Raw genomic sequence first — 22,713 nt, 5'->3', positions numbered from 1 at the left:
ACAAGAAAGGAAAGGAAGAGAAAGTAAGGGGAGGGGAGAGAAGGGAAGGGATGGGAGGGGAGGGAAGGGGAAAGAGAGAGACATAGAGAGACAGAGAGAGAGTGGGAAGAGAGAGAGAGACAGAAAGAGAGAGAGAGAGACAGAAAGAGAAAGAGAGAGACAGGAAAGAAAAGTAAAGGGAGGGAGGGAGGGAGGGAGGGAAGAATCCTCTACTGGGCTTCTATTATGAAGCCTGTTTTTAAAATCACTTTTATTGAGACAGCATTTGTGTACAATAAAAATGCACCCATCTTAAGTGTACAGTTCAATGAGTTTTGACAAATCTGTGCATCCATGCAACCACCACCACAATCGTGATATAGTATATTTCCATCACCTCAGAAAGTTCTCCCATGCCTTTTTGCAGTCAACCCTCCTCTCATGGCCCCAGGAAACCTCTGCTCTGCTCTCTGCCACCATAGATTAGTTTCACCTATTTTAGAATTTCTATAAATGAAAGCATACAGTATGTATTCTTTTCCTCTAGCTTCTTTTGTCTGTTTATTTTAATGCTTATAGAGCAAACTTATGTTTACATGCGTCATAGTTTATGTCTCCTGTGTTAGATAACTGTGGGAAATAATAAAATAATAGGATACAACATGGGTTCATAAATTCTACTTATTATTAGCTATTTTAGATGTCATGGAATGCAAAATGAACGGAGTTTTTAATATGTCTTTTCCCACTTCTGAAAACTTTACTTCATGAAGCACATAGGGACCCTCAGAATAGCATTTTATTTTTTATTTTTATTTTATTTTTATTTTTTGAGACAGAATCTCACTCTGTCACCCAGGCTGGAGTGCAGTGGTATGATCTTGGCTCACTGCAACCTCCACCTCTTGGGTTCAAGCGATTCTCGTGCCTCAGCCTCCCAAGTAGCTGGGACTACAGGCATGCACCACTATTCCTAGCTAATTTTTTATATTTTTAGTACAAATGGAGTTTCACCATGTTGGCCAGGCTGGTCTCAAACTCCTGATCTCAGGTGATCCACCTGCCTCGGCCTTCCAAAGTGCTGGGACTGTAGGCGTGAGCCACCGCACCTGGCAGCATTTCATTTTTGAGATGCCGTTTACAATCTGCCCTGCCCTTTCGCAGAAGTTTAGTTTCTAAAGCCAACCCCAGGATATACCTTGTTTCTAGTCTGGTATCAGCTGAACCATCTTCTGTCACTCAACCCCCTCCACGTCCTCTCCTGACAAAGCCGAGTCCCTTTGGGTTTTATGGAGCTCACCTAACCAGCTCGGCCCAGGCTGTAATGAAAGGGACCAGTGGAGTGTAAATTCCTGCAGGTGCAGGACAAGGGGGTTGAGAGGGCTCTCACACCAGATGTCCCCTCAGCTCGAAGGGCAGAGAATCAGCTTCCAGAGTGTCCAAGTCTCCTGCCACCTGGTCATAGATTCCTCTTGGATCCTGATATGTGTCTTCAGGCCAGCGGAGGTCCCAGGGGCCCTGACAGGCAAAAAGTGGAGTTAGAACCATGGAGAGATGCCCTGTAGGTCTTCATTGAAGATCTGGGGGATACACGCCCCTGCTTAACTTCCCAGAAAAAACTGTTTTAGCTTTTACTAAACCCCCAAAATATACGAAAAAGGAGTGCGTTATAATGAATGCCTATGATGAACTCCATGTGCTTATCGCCTAACTTCAATAATATCAGGCCAGGCACGGTGGCTCATGCCTGTAATTCCAGCACTTTGGGAGGACAAAGCAGGAGGATTTCTTGAGACCAGGAGTTCAAGACCAGCCTGGGCAACATAGTGAGATCCTGTATCTACAAAAAATAATTTTTTTTTCTTAGGGTCTGGCTCTGTCACCCAGGCTGGAGTGCAATGGTTGCTCCCTGCAACCTCCACCTTCTGGGCTCAATCCATCCTCCTACTTCAGCCTCCCAAGTAGCTGGGACTATAGGCATGCACCACCACACCCAGCTAATTTTTGAATTTTTTTTTTTTTTTTTTCAGAGACGAGGCTTCCATTGTTGCCCAGGCTGGTCTTGAACTCCTAAGTTCAATTGATCCACCCGTCTCAGCCTCCCAAAGTGCTGGGATTATAACTGTGAGCCACTGTACCCAGCCTATAAAAAATATTTTTAAAAAAATTAGCTAGGTGTGGTGGTGAGTGCCTATAGTCCTAGATACTCAGGAGGCTGAGGTAAGAGGATCGCTTGAGCCCAGGATGTCAAGGCTGCAGTGAGCCATGATTATGCCACTGTACTCCAGCCTGGTTGATAGAGTGAGACTATCTCAAAAAAAGAAAAAAGAAAAAACCAGTAGCAACCCTTGGTCAATTGATTTATCTATATTTCTACCTTATTCCCCTCCCACACTAACTGGATTATTTTGAAGCAAGCCCAAGATATCCAATGATTTCATGTTAGAAAAATAATGTAAATGTCAGAAATATAAAACCTTTAGGCTGAGCATGGTGACTCATGCCTGTAATGCTAGCATTTGGGGAGGTCAAGGCAGATGGATCACTTGAGGTCAGGAGTTCAAGACCAGCCTGGGCAATGGGCAAAACCCTGTCTCTACTAAGAATACAAAAATTAGCCGGGCATGATGGTGCATGCCTGTTAATCCCAGCTACTTGGGAGGCTGAGGCAGGAGAATCGCTTGAACTTGGGAGGCTGAGGTTGCAGTGAGCTGAGATTGTGCTGCTGCACTCCAGCCTGGGTTACAGAGCGAGCCTCCATCTCAAAAATAAATAAATAAATAAAATTTTTAAAAATGAAAACTTTAAAAGTCCATGTTATCAGCTATGGCAACTATGGAATGTAAGTTATGATTCTATTGTCCTATGAATTTCCAAAACAGCTCCCTAATCATAATAGAAGAGAAAAACAAAACAAAACAAACAAACTAAAAACATGAAAGGTGGCCCTAACTGGGGATGTGTTTTGTTCTAGGGCTGGGAGAAAATGATTATTTTAGTTCAGCAGACTTTAGAGCAGATTGGCCCATGCTCCAAATATGGCCTGCCACCTGCTTTTCTTTTACTGTCCCAGAGCTAAGAATGGTTTTTATTATTTTTCTTTTTTTCTTTTCTTTTCTTTTTTTTTTTGAGACGGAGTCTCGGTCTGTTGCCCAGGCTGGAGTGCAGTGGCGCAATCTTGGCTCACTGCAACCTCTGCCTCCTGGGTTTAAGCAATTATTCTGCCTCAGCCTCCCGAGTAGCTGGGACTACAGGCGCCCGCCACAATGCCCGGTTAACTTTTTGCATTTTTAGTAGAGATAGGATTTCACCACATTGGTCAGGTTGGTCTGAAACTCCTGGTCTTGTCAAGTGATCCACCCGCCTCGGCCTCCCAAAGTGCTGGGATTACAGGCGTGAGCCACCGTGCCTGGCCTGATATTATTGAAGTTAGGCGATAAGCACATGGAGTTCATCATAGGCATTCATTATAACGCACTCCTTTTTCGTATATTTTGGGGGCGTGAGCCACCGTGCCCGGCCCTGTTTTTCATTTTTTAATTGTTGGAGAAAAATGAAAAAAGATAACATTTGTGACAGAAAAATTACATGAAGTTCAAATTACAGTGTCCAAAAATAAAGTTTTGTAGGAACATAGCCACAGTCATTCATTTATGCATCGTCTATGGCTGCTTTTACTTTACAATGGCAGAGTTTGTGTAGAGTTTGAGGAAGACCGTATGTCTCACACAGCCCAAAGCGTTTACTATCTGGTCCTTTTCGGAAAAAGCCTGCAGCCTCCATCGGCGCATCTCTAAAGAGAGCGCATATGGTCCAGCACCATGGACAGCGCTTTGCACCATGCTGGTGAGGAGCTAGGATCTGATAACAGTGCCCTGTATCGGAGGTCGTTCACAGAGACAGAAGGAAATCCTTGGACCAGAGGTGCCAGAGCATCAGCCAAGGCCACACAAGAAATCAGGGGTTCTGTCCCATCTCCCTAACTGTGCAGCAATGGGTGGAGGTTGGCTGGTGGTCAAAGTGCCTGTCTGTTGTTTTTTCCTGTACAGCCACCATCCTCACTTCCCTGTGAGCTCTCTGTCCCTCTCCCATTCTCAGCCCAGTGAACTGAGTGGGGCTGGCCCCTACTCCCTGATCCCATGGCGAACTGACCCGGGCCTCTCCTGTTAGCATATTCCATCCCCTGACTCAGGGATGTGTTCAGCGATGAGAATGTGACCCAAACTAGACCAGTAAGTGTCAGCATTGGGCATTTGGGGCCACTGGAAAACAGGCATTCTCTTTCTTTGAAGATTTCTAATCTTGTAGGATACAAATCTAGATTTTCTAGGAAGATTTTTTCCCTTTCTTTTTTGAAACATGGTCTCTCATGCTGGAATGCAGTGGCCCAATCAGGGCTCACGGCAGCCTCAACTTCCCTGGCTCCGGCGTTCCTCCTACCTCAGCCTCCTGAGTAGCTGGGACCACAGGCATGCATCACTATGCCCAGTTAGTTTTTTAAACTTTTTTTTTTTTTGACACAGAGTCTTGCTCTGTTGCCCAGGCTGGAGTGCAGTGGCATGATCTCCGCTCACTGCAACCTCCGCCTCCCAGGTTCAAGCGATTCTCCTGCGTCAGCCTCCCAAGTAGCTGGGATTACAAGTGTGTGCCACCACACCCGGATAATTTTTGCATGCTTTGTAGAAAGAGGGTTTCACTATGTTAGCCAGACTGGTCTCGAACTCTTGACCTCAGGTAATCCACCCGCCTCGGCCTCCCAGAGTGCTGGGATTATAGGCATGAGCCACCATGCTCGGCTTAACTTTTTTTTTTTTTCAAGATGGGGTCTTATTATGTTGCCCAGGCTGGTCTCTAACACCTGGGCTTAAGCAATCCACCTACCTCAGCCTGCTGAGATTAGAGATGTGAGCCGTGACCATGCCTAGCCATAATAGCATTTTTGGGGAGGACAATTCTGGGCCCAGCTGGGCCTGATGACAATTGTATGCCTTGATTTTTCAGTTGAATGGGCCTCCAAATTCTCTCTCTCTCTCCCTTTACTCAGTGGAGTAGATACGGCTAATTATCTAAAAATATTCATGTCTACTTCCTTCCACAGCAGCAGAATTGCAGCAAGGCACATCACTGCCAAGCTAGACCATATTTTACAGCCTCCTTTCCATCAGGTGTGACCGTGTGACTCTATTCTCATCAGGGGAGTGAGAGCAGAGTGGTGTGCACCATTTCTGGGCCTGGGCCACAAGGCAAGGTTGTGCCTTCTCCACATTCTTTCACCTTTTCCCATGGGTTGAACCCCCAGTGAAATGGCTCATTCATGTAGACTTGGATGACTAGAGCAGGGCCGTTTGTGTCTGACTGTGAAAAAGAAATAGACTGCCGTCTTTTTTTTCATAGACAGGGTCTTGCTCTGTTGCCCAGACTGGAGTGCAGTGGTGCCATCATGGCTCACTGCAGCCTCCAACTCCTGAGCTCAAGGGATCCTCCTGGCTCAGCCTCCTGAGTAGCTAGGACTACAGGTGCACACCTCCATGCCTGGCTCCTTTAATTTTTTGTAGAGACAAGTCACTATATTGCCCAGGCTTGTCTCAAACTCATGGGCTCAAGCGATCTTCCTGCCTTGACCTCCCAAAGTGTTGGGATTACAGGCATGAACCATCATGCCCAGCCAACTGTCTTCTTTAAACCACTGGATCATGGTCAGGCCTCTTCATTACAGCAGGTAGCTGGCCCTAACTAATACAAGCAGTAGGAGGTAGGCTCCGAGCACTAGCCAGGAAGGATGGCTGCTGATGCAAAGCTTCTCACCATCTGCACTTCATCATAGAGGGGTCCCCAGGCTCCAGACGGGGGGTACGTTCTTTCTACCTCATCATACAAGTGCCCAGGGAAGGCCATATCCTCATCTTCACCTGTGAAACCTGGAGTTAGAGTGGAAGGGAGACATGATCAAGGCACCCAGTCCAGGCGTCAGGGGTACCTCTGAGTGGGGTCCTAACTCACCTTGGGAATAAGACACCTCCTCCTGTGTCGGGGGCAGCTGGGGGCTCAAGTCCCTCAGGGAGCGGTAATACAGCTCTGCCTCTGTTGTGCTGACCTGTTCCCCACACGCAAAACAGACAAAGCCCTTTCCATCCTCTGACCCCACGGTCCCAGGAACGGCAATGATCAACCTGATGCTAACGGCAGGGTTTCAGTCGCCATCGGTGCCCTGACTGTGGGGTCTCCAGGGCCACCCCCACTCACCGTGGAGCTCCGAGTGTCCTGCTCTCCTGTCCACTGGCTCTCCTCATATTTGTTCCTGACTGGGTCCTCCGACCTTCCAGGATGGAGGTGTGGAGGGCAGTGGAGTGCTGCCCCCTGCCACCCATCTCCCCCAAACCTCCTCCCTCAGAGCCTTCTTTACAGAAAAATATCCCCACTTACTCTGCCTCTGTCTTCCCTGAGACGCCCGAAGGAAATAGGAATGAAGGGCTCAGTGACCCCATACAAGCCCCTCCCCTGGCCCCAGGAAGTTCCCCATCACCCTCAGGTCTCCACCCCCGCAGGGAAGGTCTCTCCTCACCCTCAGCAAGACGCCTGAGTCTCCGCTGCCAGAGGAACCCCTGACACAGGAGGCACTGGAGAGGAGCAGAAGTCCCCCAAGACCGAGCAGCACAGGCAGCAGGGGCAGCCCCGAGGGTCCTAGGGTTGGAAGATACCCCTCAGTGAATCCCAGACAACAGGCTGTAGGCCAGGAGTGTGTCTCCCCGAGAAAGCCTACCCCTGACCAAGTCCCTCCCCCAGGGTCAGAGAAACAGATGGGGAGGGGTCTCTGTGCCCAACCCTTCTGCCACCCAAGGGCAGGTGGCTTCTTAAGTCAAGCCATTAACAAAACGTCCTCCCTTTGCTTGAACTCTGCAAACTCAGAACTGAACTCCGGACTCAGGAGGGAGCTTCAGCTCCTTAGCTGGGCACTGAAGACTTTCTGTGGTCCAGCCTCTTCCAACGCCTCCAGCCATGTCCACCGAACTTAGACCCTGGCACTGGACTGTCCAGCCACACAAACCAAACCAACCACTAGCTGTTTCCGGAATCACTGAAGCAAATTCACACCTTAGAGCTTTGGAATAGCTAAGTGTTTGTCCTCAAATGTCCTTTCTTCTCAAGCCAACTTCTGTTTTCCTTTCAAATTCCATCTCAAGGTCAGGCGCTGCGGCACATGCGTGTAATCCCAGCACGTTGGGAGGTCAAGGTGGGAGGATCGCTTGAGCCTAGGAGCTCAAGACCAGCCTAGGCAACATAGCAAGGCCACTTCTTTTTTTTTTTTTTGAGACGGAGTCTCGCTCTGTCGCCCAGGCTGGAGTGCAGTGGCCGGATCTCAGCTCACTGCAAGCTCCGCCTCCCGGGTTCACGCCATTCTCCTGCCTCAGCTTCCCGAGTAGCTGGGACTACAGGCGCCCGCCACGTCGCCCGGCTAGTTTTTTGTATTTTTTAGTAGAGACGGGGTTTCACCGTGTTAGCCAGGATGGTCTCGATCTCCTGACCTCATGATCCGCCCGTCTCGGCCTCCCAAAGTGCTGGGATTACAGGCTTGAGCCACCGCGCCCGGTCCAAGGCCACTTCTTTACAAAAAATTTAAAAGTTTAGCAGCATGGTGGTGCATGTCTATAGTCCCAGCTACTCGGGAGACTGAGGCAGGAGGATTGCTTGAGCCCGGTAAGTCAAGGCTCCAGTGAGCTATGGTAGCACCACTGCACTCCAGCCTGGGTGGCAGAGCAAGACCCTGTCTCTGGAAAAAAAAAAAAAAAAAATCCCATCTCAAGGACTTCTTTATTTTATTTTTTAATTAAGATAGAGTTAGCTGGGCGTGGTGGCTCATATCTATAATCCCAGCACTCTGGAAAGCCGATGCAGGTGAATTACAAGGTCAGGAGTTCAAAACCAGCCTGGCCAACATGGTGAAACCCCGTCTTTACTAAAATACAAAAAATTAGCCAGGTGTGGTGGCAGGCATCTGTAGTCCCAGCTACTCGGGAGGCTGAGGCAGGGAAATCACTTGAACCAGGGAGGCGGAGATTACAGTGAGCCGAGATCACACCACTGCACTGCAGCCTGGGTGACAGAGTGAGACTCTATCTCGAAAAAAAAAAAAAAGAGTTTCAATCTGTCACCCAGACTGGAGTGCAGTGGCACAATCTTGGCTCACTGCAACCTCCACCTCCCAGGTTCGAGTGATTCTTCTCCCTCAGCCTCCCAAGTAGCTGGGACTACAGGTGCATGCCACCACACCCAGCTAACGTTTTGCTTTTTATTTTTAGTAGGGACGGGGTTTCGCCATGTTGGACAGACTGGTCTTGAACTCCTAGGCTCAAGTGATCTGCCCACCTCAGCCTCCCAAAGTGCTGGGATTATAGGTGTGAACCACCATGCCTGGCCTCAAATGACTTCTTTCCACTAACTTCCATCCCAGTCAGTATCAGGCTGACTTGGCTGCTGTATCCCTTAGGACAAGTCTGAATCCCTCTAAGTAGGCATCTGTTAGGTGGCTGTTTCCCCTATCTTCTACTAACAGCACTTTTTTCCCCTGGGGAGAACAGCCACTCCCCACTCTCAGTCTTGGGCTCAGGCAGGACTCCATAGTGGGCACATGGCCTGGCCTGAACAATAAGAGTCTCCATTCCTCTCTCCACAGTGATTGTTTAGACACAGGCATTTGACCCAACATGTGTTTTTAGCAAAACATTTAGGACAATTCTACTAGCTATCAAGAAGACAGAGGTTGAGGAGGGCTTCTCTGCCCCTCTGATTGAAGAAACTCAGAAAGAAGCCACCACAGATGAAGGCAAAGTTGAGAGAGGGCGAAAAACAGATCACTGATGAGATTTTTGAGCACCTGAAAGTGGCCACACTTGGAAGTTTTTATTTCATGTACCAAGCCTTTTTTTTCCCCTTGAGACAGGGTCTCACTCTGTTGCCCAGGCTGGAGTGCAGTGATGTGACCTCGGCTCATTGAAGCCTCAACCTGCTGGGCTCAAGAAATCCTCCCGCATCAGCCTCCTGAGTAGCTGGGACTACAGGTGTGCACCACCGCGCCTGGCTAATTTTTCTGTTTTTGTTTTATAGAGATGGGGTTTCACCATGTTGCCCAGGTTTGTCTCCAATGCCTGGGTTCAAGTGATCTACCTGCCTGAGCCTCCCAAAGTGCCAGGATTATAGGCATGAGCCACTGTGCCCAGCCAAGTCATTCTTTTATGTGTTGACAAAACAGCTGTGTTTCTGTCACTTGCAACCTTTTTCTCAGGCTCTGAAGGGGATTGTTTGCCAAACGGTTGCAATCCTCTCCTGGTAGTCACATCCTTGAGTGCAGGGCCTTTCCACACTGACTCTGTGTTGAGCCATGTGACCTGCTTTGTCCAATGAGACAATAGCAACTGTGACAGAATCAGCTAGTAAATTGGAGTGTACTCTCTTGCTGCTTTTGACCCCTGTGACCACCTTCATGTGAAAAAGTCAAGAAGAGACACGTGCCCAGTTATCTCCATTGTTCCAACCAAGAGGCCAGATGACCATCAGACGTGTGGGAAGAGGGCAACCCTAGACCATCCAGTCCAGTGGAGCTGCCAGCTGACTGCAGAGATTACTTAAGCCAGCCCAGACCAGCACCATTCTGCCAGACTCTTAGAATCATAAGAAAGAATGTTGGTATAAGCACCCATGTTTGGGGTGGTTTGTTATACAGCAAATGCTAACTGATGCAGGCTTCTTACAGGACATGGAGTGAGCTAATTTTTTCAGAATTAAACTAAATTTAGAAGAGAGAAAAATTTATCACTCCAGGCAAGAGGAAGATCAAAGAAAAAAAAGTGGCCAGATGCAGTGGCTCACCTCTGTAATCCCAGCACTTTGGGAGGCTGAGGTGGGCAAATCACGAGGTCAGGAGTTAGAGACCATCTGGCTAACACGGTGAAACCCCATTTATACTAAAAATACAAAAAATTAGCTGGCTGTGGTGGCACACGCCTGTAGTCCCAGCTACTCAGGAGGCTGAAGCAAGAGAAGAAACTGGGAGGTGGAGGTTGCAGTGAGCCGAGATCGCACCACTGCACTCCAGCCTGGGCGACAGAGTGAGACTCGGTCTCAAAAAAAAAAAAAAAAGCCGGGTGCCATGGCCCATGCCTGTAATCCTATAATCCCAGCACTTTGGGAAGCTGAGACAGGCAGATCACTTGAGATCAGGAGTTTGAGACCAGCCTGGTCAACATGGCGAAACCCCGTCCCTACTAAAAAAGTACAACAATTAACCAGGTGTGGTGGCGGGTGCCTGTAATCCCAGCAACTTGGGAGGCTGAGGCAAAAGAATCACTTGAACCTGGGAGGTGGAAGTTTCAGTGAGCCAAGATTTTGCCACTGCACTACAACCTGGGCAACAGAACAAGACTATGTCTCAAAAAAAAAAAAAAAAAAAAGAAAGAAAGAAAGTAAAAAGAGGAAGCTCTAAGGGGTCTGCAAGTCTGCAGGGAGAGAACTAAGTCTTTTTTTGTGTGTGTGTGAAATAGGGTCTCTCTGTTCCCAAGGCTGGAGTGCAGTGGCTCAGTCATAGCTCACTGCATCCTCCAACTCCTGGGCTTACATAATCCTCCCACCTCAGCCTTCTGAGTACTTGGGACTACAGGCACATGCCACCACAGCCAGCTATTTTTTATTTTTGCAAAGATGGAGTCTCACCATGTTGCCCAGGATGGTCTCAACTCCTGGGCTCAAGTGATCACATGCCTTGAACTCCCAAAGGCGTGAACCACTGAGCTCGGCCAGAACTAAGTTGTTAAGCAGCTGTGACTACGAGCAGAGCAGGTAGGGTCAAAGACAAGGAGACGTCTCCTTTGGGGAGACGGGAGGGATCAGGGGACAGAGGACTTGCCTGCAGGCGGCTCTGTGGGCAGCTGGTCTTCAGGTTCTCCGGAAGGCTGGTCCAGACCTGGGGAGTGGATATACAGATTGCAACTTAACACTAAGTCGGTGAGCTGAGATTGTACCACTGTACTCCAACCTGGTTGACAAAGCAAGACTCCATCCGCCTACCTCAGCCTCCCAAAGTGCTGGGATTACAGGCCTGAGCCACTGCGCCCAGGTAATTTTTTTTTTTCCCGAGACAGAGTCTTGCTCTGTCACCCAGGCTGGAGTGCAGTGGTGCAATCTTGGCTCACTGCAACCTCCATCGCTCAGGTTCAAGCAATTCTCCTGCCTCAGCCTCCCAAGTAGCTGGGACTACAGGTGCCCGCCACCACACCCGGCTAACTTTTTTAGTAGAAATGTGGTTTCACCATGTTGGCCAGGCTGGTCTCGAACTCCTGACCTTGTGATTCACCCACCTCGGCCTTCCAGAGTGCTGGGATTACAGGCATGAGCTGCTGTGCCTGGCCAATTTTTTTATTTTTTATTTTATTTTATTTTTTAAAGAGACAGAGTCTCACTCTGTGGCCCAGGCTGGAGTGTAATGGCATGATCATAGCTCACTGCAGCCTCGACCTCCTGGGCTCAAGCTATCCTCCTGCCTCAGACTCCTGACTAGCTGGGACTACAGGCATGCACCACCATGCCTGGCCCAAAAATTGATTGTTGATGAGCACTTTCGGTGTACAAGATCCTTTTCACCTGAATTATCAATTTGTTGAGTTAACTAAAAAAGACTTTGGGCTCTCGATCCCTTAATAGAAGTATAAGTTCTAAAGCAAAGGAGGCAAGTGTCATACTTTTTGTTTTAGTGTTCAAAGGGAAGACAGGAATGGGGTGGGGGGAAGAGCAGAGAAGATTGTAGAGATGAGAAAGTGTCCTTCCTTACATTGAGAAAAAGCCTGCTCTGTCAGGAAAAGGAAAACAGAAAGAAGAAGCTTGCAGCTGGGAGTGGTGGCTCATGCCTGTAATCCCAGCACTTTGGGAGACTGAGGCAGGTGGATCACCAGAGATAAGGAGTTTGAGACCAGCCTGGCCAACATGGTGAAACCCTGTCTCTACCAAAAATACAAAAATTAGCCAGGTGTGGTGGCATGCACCTGTAGTCCCAGCTACTTGGAAGGCTAAGGCAGGAGAATCGCTTGAACCTGGGAGGCAGAGGTTGCGGTGCACGGAGATCATGCCACTGTACTCCAGCCTGAGTGACAGAGCAAGATTCCGTCGCACAAAAAAAAAAAAGAAAGAAAAGAAAAGAAGGGGGAAAAAAACAAAAGAAAGAAAGAAAGAAAAAGAAAGAAAAAGAAACTGAGCCACAAAGATCTATGCTATATATTATATATTTTTAGAAAGTGAGACACTTGCCTATGGTCACACAACTAGGAGGTAGCAGAGAGGGGATTTGAACCCAAGCTTCTCTGAACCAGGCTCTGTAAGGATTAACCATTACAATACTGTACCTATCAGAATTGTAACATATGCAAGGAATTTGTCCTTCTCATCCGACTTGCTGAATTTATTGGAATAAAGTCATTCATAATATTCCCTAATTATCCTCTTAATGTCTGTGGAGTCTGTGGTAACATCCCTTCTTCCAGTCCTGTTATTGGTAACTTGTATCATCTCTCTCTCTTTTTTTTTTTGTGTGTGTATTTTTTTAGTAGAGACGGGGTTTCACCGTGTTAGCCAGGATGGTCTCGATCTCCTGACCTCGTGATCCACCCGTCTCGGCCTCCCAAAGTGCTGGGATTACAGGCTTGAGCCACCGCGCCCGGCTCTCTTTTTTTGTCTTAATCAGCTTTATAAATATTACTGATTTTTTTCAAATAACCAGCTCTGGTTTCATTGCTTTTCTCAATTGTTTTTCTGTTTTCTAATTCATTCATTTCTGCTCTTACCATTATTATTTTCTTCTTTCTTTTTACTTTGGGTTTAATTTGTTCTTTTATTAGTTTCTTTCTTTCTTTCTTTTTTCTTTTTTTTTGAGATGGAGTTTTGCTCTTGTTGCCCAGGCTGGAGTGCAATGGCATGATCTCCGCTCACTGCAACCTCCGCCTCCCAGGTTCAAGGGATTCTTTTGCCTCAGCCTCCCAAATAACTGGGATTACAGGCATGTGCCACCACGCCTGGCTAATTTTGTATTTTCAGTAGAGACAGGGTTTTTCCTTGTTGGTCAGGCTAGTCTCGAACTCCCAACCTTAGGTGATCCACCCACCTTGGTCTCCCAAAGTGCTGGGATTACAGGCGTGAGCCATGCTTTCTTAAGATGAAAACTTAGAATATGCATTTGAGGTTATTCTCAAGAAAAAAAAAAAAACTAGATCACCTGAGGTCGGGAGTTCGAGACTGGCCTGGCCAACATGGTGAAACCCCGTCTCTACTAAAAATACAAAAAATTAGCCAGGCGTGGTGGCGCATGCCTGTAATCCCAGCTACATGGGAGGCTGAGGCAGGAAAATTGCTCAAACCCGGGAGGCGGAGGTTGCAGTGAGCTGAGATGGCACCATTGCACTCCAGCCTGGGAAACAAGAACAAAACTGTGTCTCAAAACAAAAACAAACAAACAAAAACTGGCCAAGCATGGTGGCTCACGCCTGTAATCTCAGCACTTTGGGAGGCCAAGGCAGGTGGATCACCTGAGGTCAGGAGTTCAAGACCAGGCTGGCCAACATGGTGAAACCCCATCTCTACTAAAAATATTAAAATTAGCCAGGCGTGGTGGCACATGCCTGTAATCCCAGCTACTTAGGAAGCTGAGGCAGGAGAATTGCTTGAGCCAGGGAGGCGGAGGTTGTAGTGAGCCAAGATTGCGCCACTGCACTCCAGCCTGGGTGACAGAGCGAGACGCCATCTCAAAAATAAAAAATAAGGCCAGGAGTGGTGGCTCAGGATATAATTCCAGCACTGAGAGGCCGAGGCAGGTGGATCATGAGGTCAGGAGTTCGAGACCAGCCTGACCAACATGGTAAAACCCCGTCTCTATTAAAAATGCAAAATTAGCTAGGCATGGTGGCACATGCCAGTAATCCCAGTTACTCGGAAGGTTGAGGCAAGAGAATCGCTTGAACCCGGGAGATGAAGGTTGCAGAGAGCCAAGATTGTACCATTGCACTCCAGCCTGGGCAACAAGAACAAAACTGTGTCTCAAAACAAAAACAAACAAACAAAAAATGGCCAAGCATGGTGGCTCACGCCTGTAATCTCAGCACTTTGGGAGGCCAGGGCAGGTGGATCACCTGAGGTCAGGAGTTCAAGACCAGGCTGGCCAACATGGTGAAACCCCATCTCTACTAAAAATACTAAAATTAGCCAGGTGTGGTGGCACATGCCTGTAATCCCAGCTACTTAGGAGGCTGAGGCAGGAGAATTGCTTGAGCCAGGGAGGCGGAGGTTGTAGTGAGCCAAGATCACGCCACTGCACTCCAGCCTGGGTGACAGAGCGAGACGCCATCTCAAAAGTGAAAAATAAGGCCAGGCGTGGTGGCTCAGCCCTATAATTCCAGCACTTTGGGAGGCCGAGGCAGGTGGATCATGAGGTCAGGAGTTCGAGACCAGCCTGACCAACATGGTGAAACCCCGTCTCTATTAAAGATAAAAAATTAGCTAGGCATGGTGGCACATGCCTGTAATTCCAGTTACTCGGAAGGCTGAGGCAAGAGAATCGCTTGAACCCGGGAGATGAAGGTTGCAGTGAGCCAAGATCGTACCATTTTACTCCAGCCTGGGCAACAAGAGTGAAACTCCGTTTCAAAAAAATAAAATAAATAACTAAAATAAGCACTTAATGCTATACATTTCCCTCTAAGTAGTGCTTTAACTGCAACCTCAAATTTTTATATGTTTTCATTTTCATTTAATTCAAACTGTTTTCTAATTTCCCTTGGTCATTAATCACATTCAGACAGTATGGGTTGTGGTTAACGGCTGGTCTCAAGTTCATCTGCCCGAGTTTCAGTCTTGTCTTTATCTTTTACTAGCTGTGTGACCTTGGACAATTTGCTTAACAGCTCTAGGCCTCAGTAACTCATCATAAAAAGGGAATTGTATTGACTTCACTGTACTACCCTACACATCTTCTGAGGCACACTCCAACATGCCCAAGCCTTCCTTCCCACCTGGGGTAGTGATGGGAAGCTGGGTCCCCTTGTCAGCCAGTCCACTGTCTCCCAAGGCATTGCTGGCCAGCAGCCAGACCTTGTATCGTGTAGAAGGCTGCAGACCAGTCAGTGTGAAGGTGGTGGCCTGGGATGGTAGGACATCCACATAGTGGAACCCTGGAGTCCCCAGGGCCTCATACCTGCAGGACAGGGGGGATAGTAAGTTCAGGGAAGTGCCCCAGCCCATTGGCTGCCTCCCCTTCCTTCCTGCCTCGACAAGGACCCACCTGATGCAGAACCTCTGTGGCAGGCCCCCATCAAAGCCAGGCTTCCACTCCAGCTCCACAGAGTGTGGGGTCAGACTCACAACCTTTAATCCTGATGGAGGGTCAGGGCGGCCTATGGGGAGAAAGATGGGAAAGCAGTCAGAGGATACAAAAGAATCCCAGAAGATTCTGTCCAAGTTTTCCCTAGGAATGATTTTAAATATACAATCGCTTCTCATTGTTCATGGTATAGTCATGTTCTATAAGGTCACTGTGAACACTCCTCTGGCAAACACCAAACTGTTCCTAAAATCCCAGTACTTTGTGAGACCAAGGCTGGAGGATTGCTTGAGCCCAGAAGTTCGAGACCAGCCTGGGCAACGTAGCAAGACCCTGTCTCAAATTAAACATTACAATTAAAAATAATTTAAAAAAGAAGTAAGTGAAAACAAAACCAAAAGAAACAGCAAAAAAAATTCAAGACCAAATGGTTGCTTCTATGGAAAATGAAGGTTACGTTTCTTTCTTTTTTCTTTCTGTCTTTTTTTTAAGATAGAGTTTCACTCTTATTGCCCAGGCTGGAGTGTAGTGGTGCAATCTTGGCTCACTGCAAACTCTGCCTCCTGGGTTCAAGCAATTCTCCTGCCTCAGTCTCCCGAGTAGCTGGATTACAGGTGCCCGCCACCATGCCCAGCTAATTTTTTGTATTTTTAGTAAAGACGAGGTTTCACCATGTTGGCCAGGCTTGTCTCGAACTCCTGACCTCAGGTGATCCATCCGCCTTGGCCTCCCAAAGTGCTAGTAGTACAGGCATGAGCCACTGCGCCTGGCTTGGTTAGGTTTCTTTTCTTCTTCTTTGAGATGGAGTCTTGCTCTGTCGCCCAGGCTGGAGTGCAGTAGCCCGATCTCAGCTCACTGTAACCTCCACCTCCCAGGTTCAACAATTCTCCTACCTCAGCCTCCCGAGTAATGGGATTACAAGTGCGCGCCACCACGCCCAGCTATTTTTTTTTTTTTTTTTTTTTTAGTAGAGACAGGGTTTCACCATACTGGTCAGGCTGGTCTGAAACTCCTGACCTTGTGATCTGCCACCTTAGACTCCCAAAGTGCTAGGATTACAGGTGTGAGCCATCACGCCTGGCTAATCCTAGTATTTTCATACCACTGTTAGGAAGAGAAAGAATTCTGTTTCCTCTGGGAATTCTAACAGACCACTATGAGGGCCCTTAGAATAAAGCCAACACAGAGGTATGCAGACATAACAATGGAGAGGGCTGGGTGTGATGACTCACACCTGTAATCCCACCACTTTGGGAGGCTGAGGCAGGCACATTACCTGAAGTCAGGAGATCAGCCTGGCCAACATGGTGAAACCCCGTCTCTACTAGAAATACAAAAATTAGCTGGGGGTGGTGGCAGGCGCCTGTAATCTCAGCTACTTGGTAGGCTAAGGTGAGAGAATCGCTTGAATCCAGGAGGCAGAGGCTGCAATGAGCCAAGATTGTGCCATTGCACTACAGCCTGGGTGACAAGAGTAAAGCTCTGTTTCAACAAAAACAAAGAATGGAGAGTTGCTGATGACAGCTGAACTGGGCTCCAGAAACTCCTGAAAATCCATTTTTCAGTTACTTGAGCTAGTAAGTACCCCCTCTCCATCTTTTTTTTCTTTTCTTTTCTTTTCTTTTGCCTTTGTTGTGGGTCTCCCTGAAGATCCAGTCTCCACTACGATTTTCAGGGCAGGCAAAAACTCCAGCCTCACATACACACATATTCTCAGGTTTCAGAAACATGGGCAGCCCGGGGCCAATCAGGGATGTGAGAATGGATCCAAGGAGCACCCCTCCCCAACACCCTCACAGCCCCTCCATATTGATGCTGATGCGTTGAATGTTGGTTTGGTCCAGGCCTAGGGGGTTGGTGGCTGTGCATGTGAAGAGGGCGTAATCCTGGGCTGCAGACACGTTGGCAATGGTCAGGAGGCTGCTGTAGACACCACCCTGGTGGCATGTGTGCTCCGTGTACTTAGAGAGAAGGTAGGGCACCACTCACCCTTTCATTCACCCAACCACTTATGCTTGGAATCATCTATACAGACATCCATTCATTTAACCATCTGCCTATCTATCCATTCATCCTTTCATCCATGCATCCATTCACTCACTCATTCCTCCACGCATTCATCTTCCTTCTCTGCACCCTACTCTGCAGGGACTCAGGGAGGGGAAATGGGGCTGGAGGTCTGGACCTGGAGCTGGAGTGCTGCCTGGCTGGGCCTGGGCTCACCTGGGATCTTGGAGATCGAGAGGGACCCCATTTTTGGTCCAAGTGAAAACGAAGTTGGGGACACCTCGGGCACGGCAGTGGAGGGTGGCAGAACTGGTGCTGTCCTCAGCTGCAGCCACCTTAGGGGAGTGGGGTGCTCCACCTGGGGGGCAACTGGGAGGGGATGGGAGGTCAACATGAGCTATGTGGGAGACATGAGGGCTGTGGGTTCAGTGGCAGGTCTTAAAGTCAGGTGTTTGGGTGATACCCACATCTGACAACAAGACGGACCAGCCCTCGTGCTGGAGGCGCCACCCCGTTGTCCACGATGCACTGGTAAGCACCAGCCTGGGCCAGTTTGGCCTGGTGAATCCGCAGGCGTCCCGTGGGTCCCTTGGATATCTTCTCCATGTCATCCAGGCTCTGGTCCTCTTCATCTTCTCCCTGGAGGCCCGAGTCAAGAATTGGCCTCCCAGTCTAGCCCCAGATCCATCACTGCCCAAACTGTCCCTTTTGTAGCCTCATTCTCCTAGACACAATCACCCTCTACAGAGGTACTGAAGGAAAAAATAATAATAATTCTCCTGTCATCCACCTATCCATTTACCCAATCCATCTTTTTATCCACCAATCCAGGCAACCACCTACCCATCCATTCACCCAATCACTTATGCTTGGAACCATCTATCCATCCATCCATTCATTTATGCATCTGCTTATCTATCTTTTCATCCATTATCTTTCCATCCACTCATCGGTTTACTCACTCATTCCTCCACCCATTTGTCTTCTTTCTCTGCACCGATGTATCCACCCTTGTAGCTCTCCACTCATTCACACAACTATTCACTCATGCTTGCACACCCATAAATACATGCATCTGTTCAGACATTTACCCAGCTACGTATTTACTCATCTCTCCATTGATCTTTCCACCCATCCATCCATCAATTCATCCATCATCCTTCCATAGATATCTTTCCTCTGCTGGTGTATCCATTCATCCATCTACCCTCTATCTATCCACTGATTTTTCTGCTTCAATCATATTCTCACTCACCCACTCACCCATTTATCCATCCTTTCACTTGTCTATGTGTTCCTCCATCCACTCACTCGTTCATCCACCTGTTCATCCACTTACCTACCTATCGACCCATCTATCCATCTACCCACCCACTCGCCTGTCTACCATTCATCCGTCCATTCATTTTGCCACCAACAGTTATTCGTTCTGGGAGCATGCCCTGACGAGTATATAGTTATACAGGATCATACAGACGTACGTGGTCCCCACTCCCAAGGAACTCACAGTCAAGAAACCACAACCCTTTGACCCCACCTCCATTCACCAAAGGCTGGGTCCTCACCAGTCTCTCCCAGCTGAACATGCCTGGGAGAATGGGATTGGCATCAACAGTGCAGACTATATCCACAGAACCCCCAACGTTCACCTCAGTGGGGTCCTGGAGGGCACGGATGGTGGGAGCATCTGGTGGAAGGCAGAGGCTTGGGGAAGGCACTTGGGACCAGATAGGTCTCCGTGGGAGAGGGCCCCAGGTGGGAGGGATGTCTTAGGGGTTCCAGGAAAGTTAGAGAAGTAGACAGAATCTGTCCTTAATACGAAAGAGTTGGAGGAGAGTTCTCAAGGTTAGTGAGGTTGTCTCCACCCTCCACTATGCCTCTGTGATAATTAGAGTGGGTTGGGTGGGCTTCCAGAATTGTGCGGGGGGTGGGGGGCTTCTACAATGGGCTCCCATTCCTGACGGGAGCAGCTTCCGTGTCTAGGTGGGCGCCCTCTCTGGGCAGAGATTCCACACTGGGTCTCTCTAGTGGAAGGGGTTCTGCAGTGGGCGTGGTTACACCGCGGCGGGGACTTCCAGAGCCAGAGCGGGAGGGTTCCAGGATGGGTGGCTATCCCCGGGTGGGAGGAGCTCCCACAATGAGGAGACTCCACACTGGGCAAGGTTCCTTGGGTGGGGGTGGTTTCCATGGTGGGCGGGACTCACAGTGCACGTTCAATCGCAGCAGCGCTTCCGCGGTACCCTCGGAGTTCTGGCAGTGCAGCTGATAGAGGCCGTCATCCGCGCGGGTCACATTCCACAGATGCAGAGCCCCGCTGGACAGGATGCGATGCCGGGGGCCGCCCGCTGGGGAAGGCCAGAATAAAGGACCTGGCAGGCCCTCCCATTCCCGGGACCCCTCCCCATGCCCACTTCCCTCACCTGGACTGAGGCGATAGCCGCGGAAGGTCCAGTTGAAGGCCTCGGGGGCGGGGTTAGCGGACACGGACACTGGCAGCAACGCCTCGCCCTGCTCCACCGCGGTCACCACCATCACCTGCTCCCCCAGGAACTCTGGACGGTCTTCAGAGGGGGCGCCGCAGGGAGTCAAGATTGTTGTCAAGGTCAGGATCAAGGACAGATTGGAGATCAGGCGCAGGTTCAAGGGTTAAAGTTGGGGGATCGCGACAGGGTTTAAGGTTGTGGACAAGGTAACAAGTTCAGAACTGAATTCAGGGGTGAAGTTCGGGATAGAAATTAGAATACAGTTTAGGAAAAGAGTAGAAGCCAGCATCAGGCTGAAGGATGGAAAGAGGGGTCATGATAGGGATCAGGGTTAGGAGAGAAGACAAAGGCAATATGGGAGTGGACGGGATAGGATTTGGCCCAGGACCGCTGGTCAGGACGAAGGTAGGGAGTTTCAAGTTTCAGGATGGGGTTAATGATAGAGTGATAGTGTCAAAGCAAAGACCCAGGCCAGGCTCAGTGGCTCACGCCTATACTCCCAGAACTTTGGGAGGCCAAGGCAGGAGGATCACTTGAGTCAAGGTGTTCAAGATCAGCCTGGGCAACTTAGAGAGATACCATCTCTATTTAAAATTAAAAGTACAAAAAATCAGCCTAGTGTAGTGGGACGCGCCTGTAATCCCAGCACTTTGGGAGGCCAAGGCAGGAGGATTGCTTGCGCCCAGGGGTTCAAGACCAGCCTGGGCAACATAGTGAGGCCCTGTTGCTACAAAAAAATTAAAATAAACTAGCCAAAAGTGGTAGTGCACACCTGTAGTTTCAGCTACTCAGGAGGCTGAGGTAGGATCACTTGAGCTCAGAAGTTGGAGGCTGCAGTGAGCTATGATTGCGCCACTGCATTGCAGCCTGAGTGACAGAGGGAGACTCCATCAAAAAAAGAAAGAGAGGCAGAGAGAGAAAGAGAGAGGAAGGAAGGAAGGAAGGAAGGAAGGAAGGAAGGAAGGAAGGAAGGAGGCCAGGCGTGGTGGCTCACACCTGTAATCCCAGCACTTTGGGAGGCCAAGGCGGGCGGATCACCAGGTCAGGAGATTGAGACCATCTTGGCTAACAGGGTGAAACCCGTCTCTACCAAAACTACAAAAATAAAATTAGCCGGGCATGGTGGCAGGCGACTGTAGTCCCAGCTACTCCGGAGGCTGAGGCAGGAGAATGGCGTGAACCATGGGAGGCGGAGCTTGCAGTGAGCCGAGATCGCGCCACTGCACTCCAGCCTGGGTGACAGAGCCAGACTCTGTCAAAAAAAAAAAAAAAAAAGGGGGGGGGAAGACGCAAGGAGTAGGTTAGGGTCAGGAAGGCATCAAGAGGACCTTTCAGGCCGGGGCACATACACAGCACGTTGAGGCGATAGAAGGAGCTCACGGTTTCGCGGAGCTCGGCGCTGTGGGCGCGGCAGGTCACGCGTTGGCCATGATCGCGAGATGACACTTGCAGAAGGACGCTCCTGGCCGCGGCGGAGCCTCTGAACGGGGCTCTCCGGGGCGGGGCGGCCAAGCCCTCCAGCCTGTGGACACGGGGTGAGGCCAGGGCTGCGAGCAGAGCCAGAGGCTGGAGAGGGGCTAGGCGGGGGCGGGGGCGGGACACGCGTGGAGGGGGCGAGGCCAGAGAGGGGCGGGGTCACTCGCACTCCCACCTCTCGCCTTCCTTGTCCCAGGACAAGTTGACCGGCGGGTTGCTGCTAACGCTGATGCATGTCAAGTTTAAGGCGTCCCCGGGGCGCAGTGCGGATGCGTTGGCCAGGATCGTCACGTTAGTTGGGGGAACTGGGAGAGGGGGTTGGAGGAGCGAGACTCAGACGTTAGGGGCGGCCTGGTCTGCGTCCATCCCGCCTGCACCCCAGGCTCCGTCCAGTCTCGGGTCCCCCACCCCGCCCCCGCAGGCACCCCTCGAGTCCAGGGTTCGCTGGGTCCCTGCCCCACCTGGCTCTGTCCCCCACCCCGTCCTGCCCCCGCCGAGTTCGCCCCCGGGCCTCAGCCGTGCGCGCCCTCACACTGCACCGCCAGCTGCGTGGACGCGCTGAGCTGGCCAGCCTTGCACGTGAACTTGGCCTGGTTGTCCGACGGCCCTGTGACCAGCACCAGTTCTCGGGAGAAGGTGCTCCCAGATTTCTCCACGTTGCCGAGCTGCATGCGCCGCGGCTCCTGCGGCAGCCGCGACTCAGTCACGGTGCGCGAGTCCTGTGGACCGGGAGTGACTGGGGGCCGCAGGCAGCCCTGCCGCTTCCACCAACCCCCAACGCCCACACCCTGCCCACTGGGTTGGTGCCGCCAGCCCAGACAAAGCCTTTTGGTGATAAGGAAAAACACCCCCATCAGCGCCACCCCCCTAGGGCAAAGCAGTGGGGAGTGGAACTGAGTGACCCCCGCCCTGGAGTCTCTCCCGCCTCCCTAGGTCCCTGCGCACTGCAGTTTTGGGGATCTGAATCCGCCTTCTGTACCACACCCAACCCCCGCTCCGCCTTTGCAGCCACCTGCAGGCCCTCAGCGGACTCCTCAAAATCTATTTCTGCTCTGTTTACCCAACGCCACGTGCAGGAAACTCCCTTGAAATTCCCAGGCGTTTCCTAGAATGCCTCAGTTCCTTTTCTTAAAATTCCCACTGTCCCCAAAGATTTCCTCTGAAATTTTCCTTAATTCCAGTGCCTTTCCATAGATTACTTTTTTTTTTTTTTTTGGTGCTGCTGCACAAATTAAACTTTCCATAGATTCTGAATCTTTCCCGATATTATTATATCTTATAATCCCAGTCTTTTAACAGATTCCTTTATATTGCCCAGATTCTCAGCACTTCCCCAGAATTCCATCCTATTAAAATGAAATTCCATTGTCATTTCTATAATTCCTAGTCTTCCCCCCAAAATTTTCAACTAGCTCCCTA

General features: G+C 49.8%; 1 protein-coding gene across 1 annotated transcript; it reads right to left on the bottom strand.

Annotated features, from left to right (window-relative positions):
• Positions 1-1,036: 1,036 nt before the first annotated feature.
• On the bottom strand, positions 1,037-22,228 carry LOC117087158 (nephrin-like). The gene is given in 21 exon segments (XM_033217042.1): positions 1,037-1,497; positions 5,785-5,897; positions 5,980-6,073; positions 6,223-6,295; positions 6,403-6,427; positions 6,542-6,583; positions 6,586-6,660; positions 10,877-10,933; positions 15,021-15,202; positions 15,290-15,401; positions 17,139-17,289; position 17,470; positions 17,552-17,675; positions 17,678-17,704; positions 17,803-17,974; positions 18,901-19,022; positions 19,540-19,680; positions 19,756-19,896; positions 21,168-21,340; positions 21,470-21,599; positions 21,827-22,228. Coding segments are annotated over 21 exon segments (2,409 nt in total). The 5' UTR covers positions 22,149-22,228; the 3' UTR covers positions 1,037-1,365.
• Positions 22,229-22,713: the final 485 nt, after the last annotated feature.

This window comes from Trachypithecus francoisi, unplaced genomic scaffold, assembly GCF_009764315.1.
Source record: "Trachypithecus francoisi isolate TF-2019V2 unplaced genomic scaffold, Tfra_2.0 Contig00621, whole genome shotgun sequence".
Classification (NCBI taxonomy): domain Eukaryota; kingdom Metazoa; phylum Chordata; class Mammalia; order Primates; family Cercopithecidae; genus Trachypithecus; species Trachypithecus francoisi.
The sequence above is the reverse complement of the archived record's forward strand: the minus strand, read 5'-3'. Positions and strand labels throughout refer to the sequence as shown.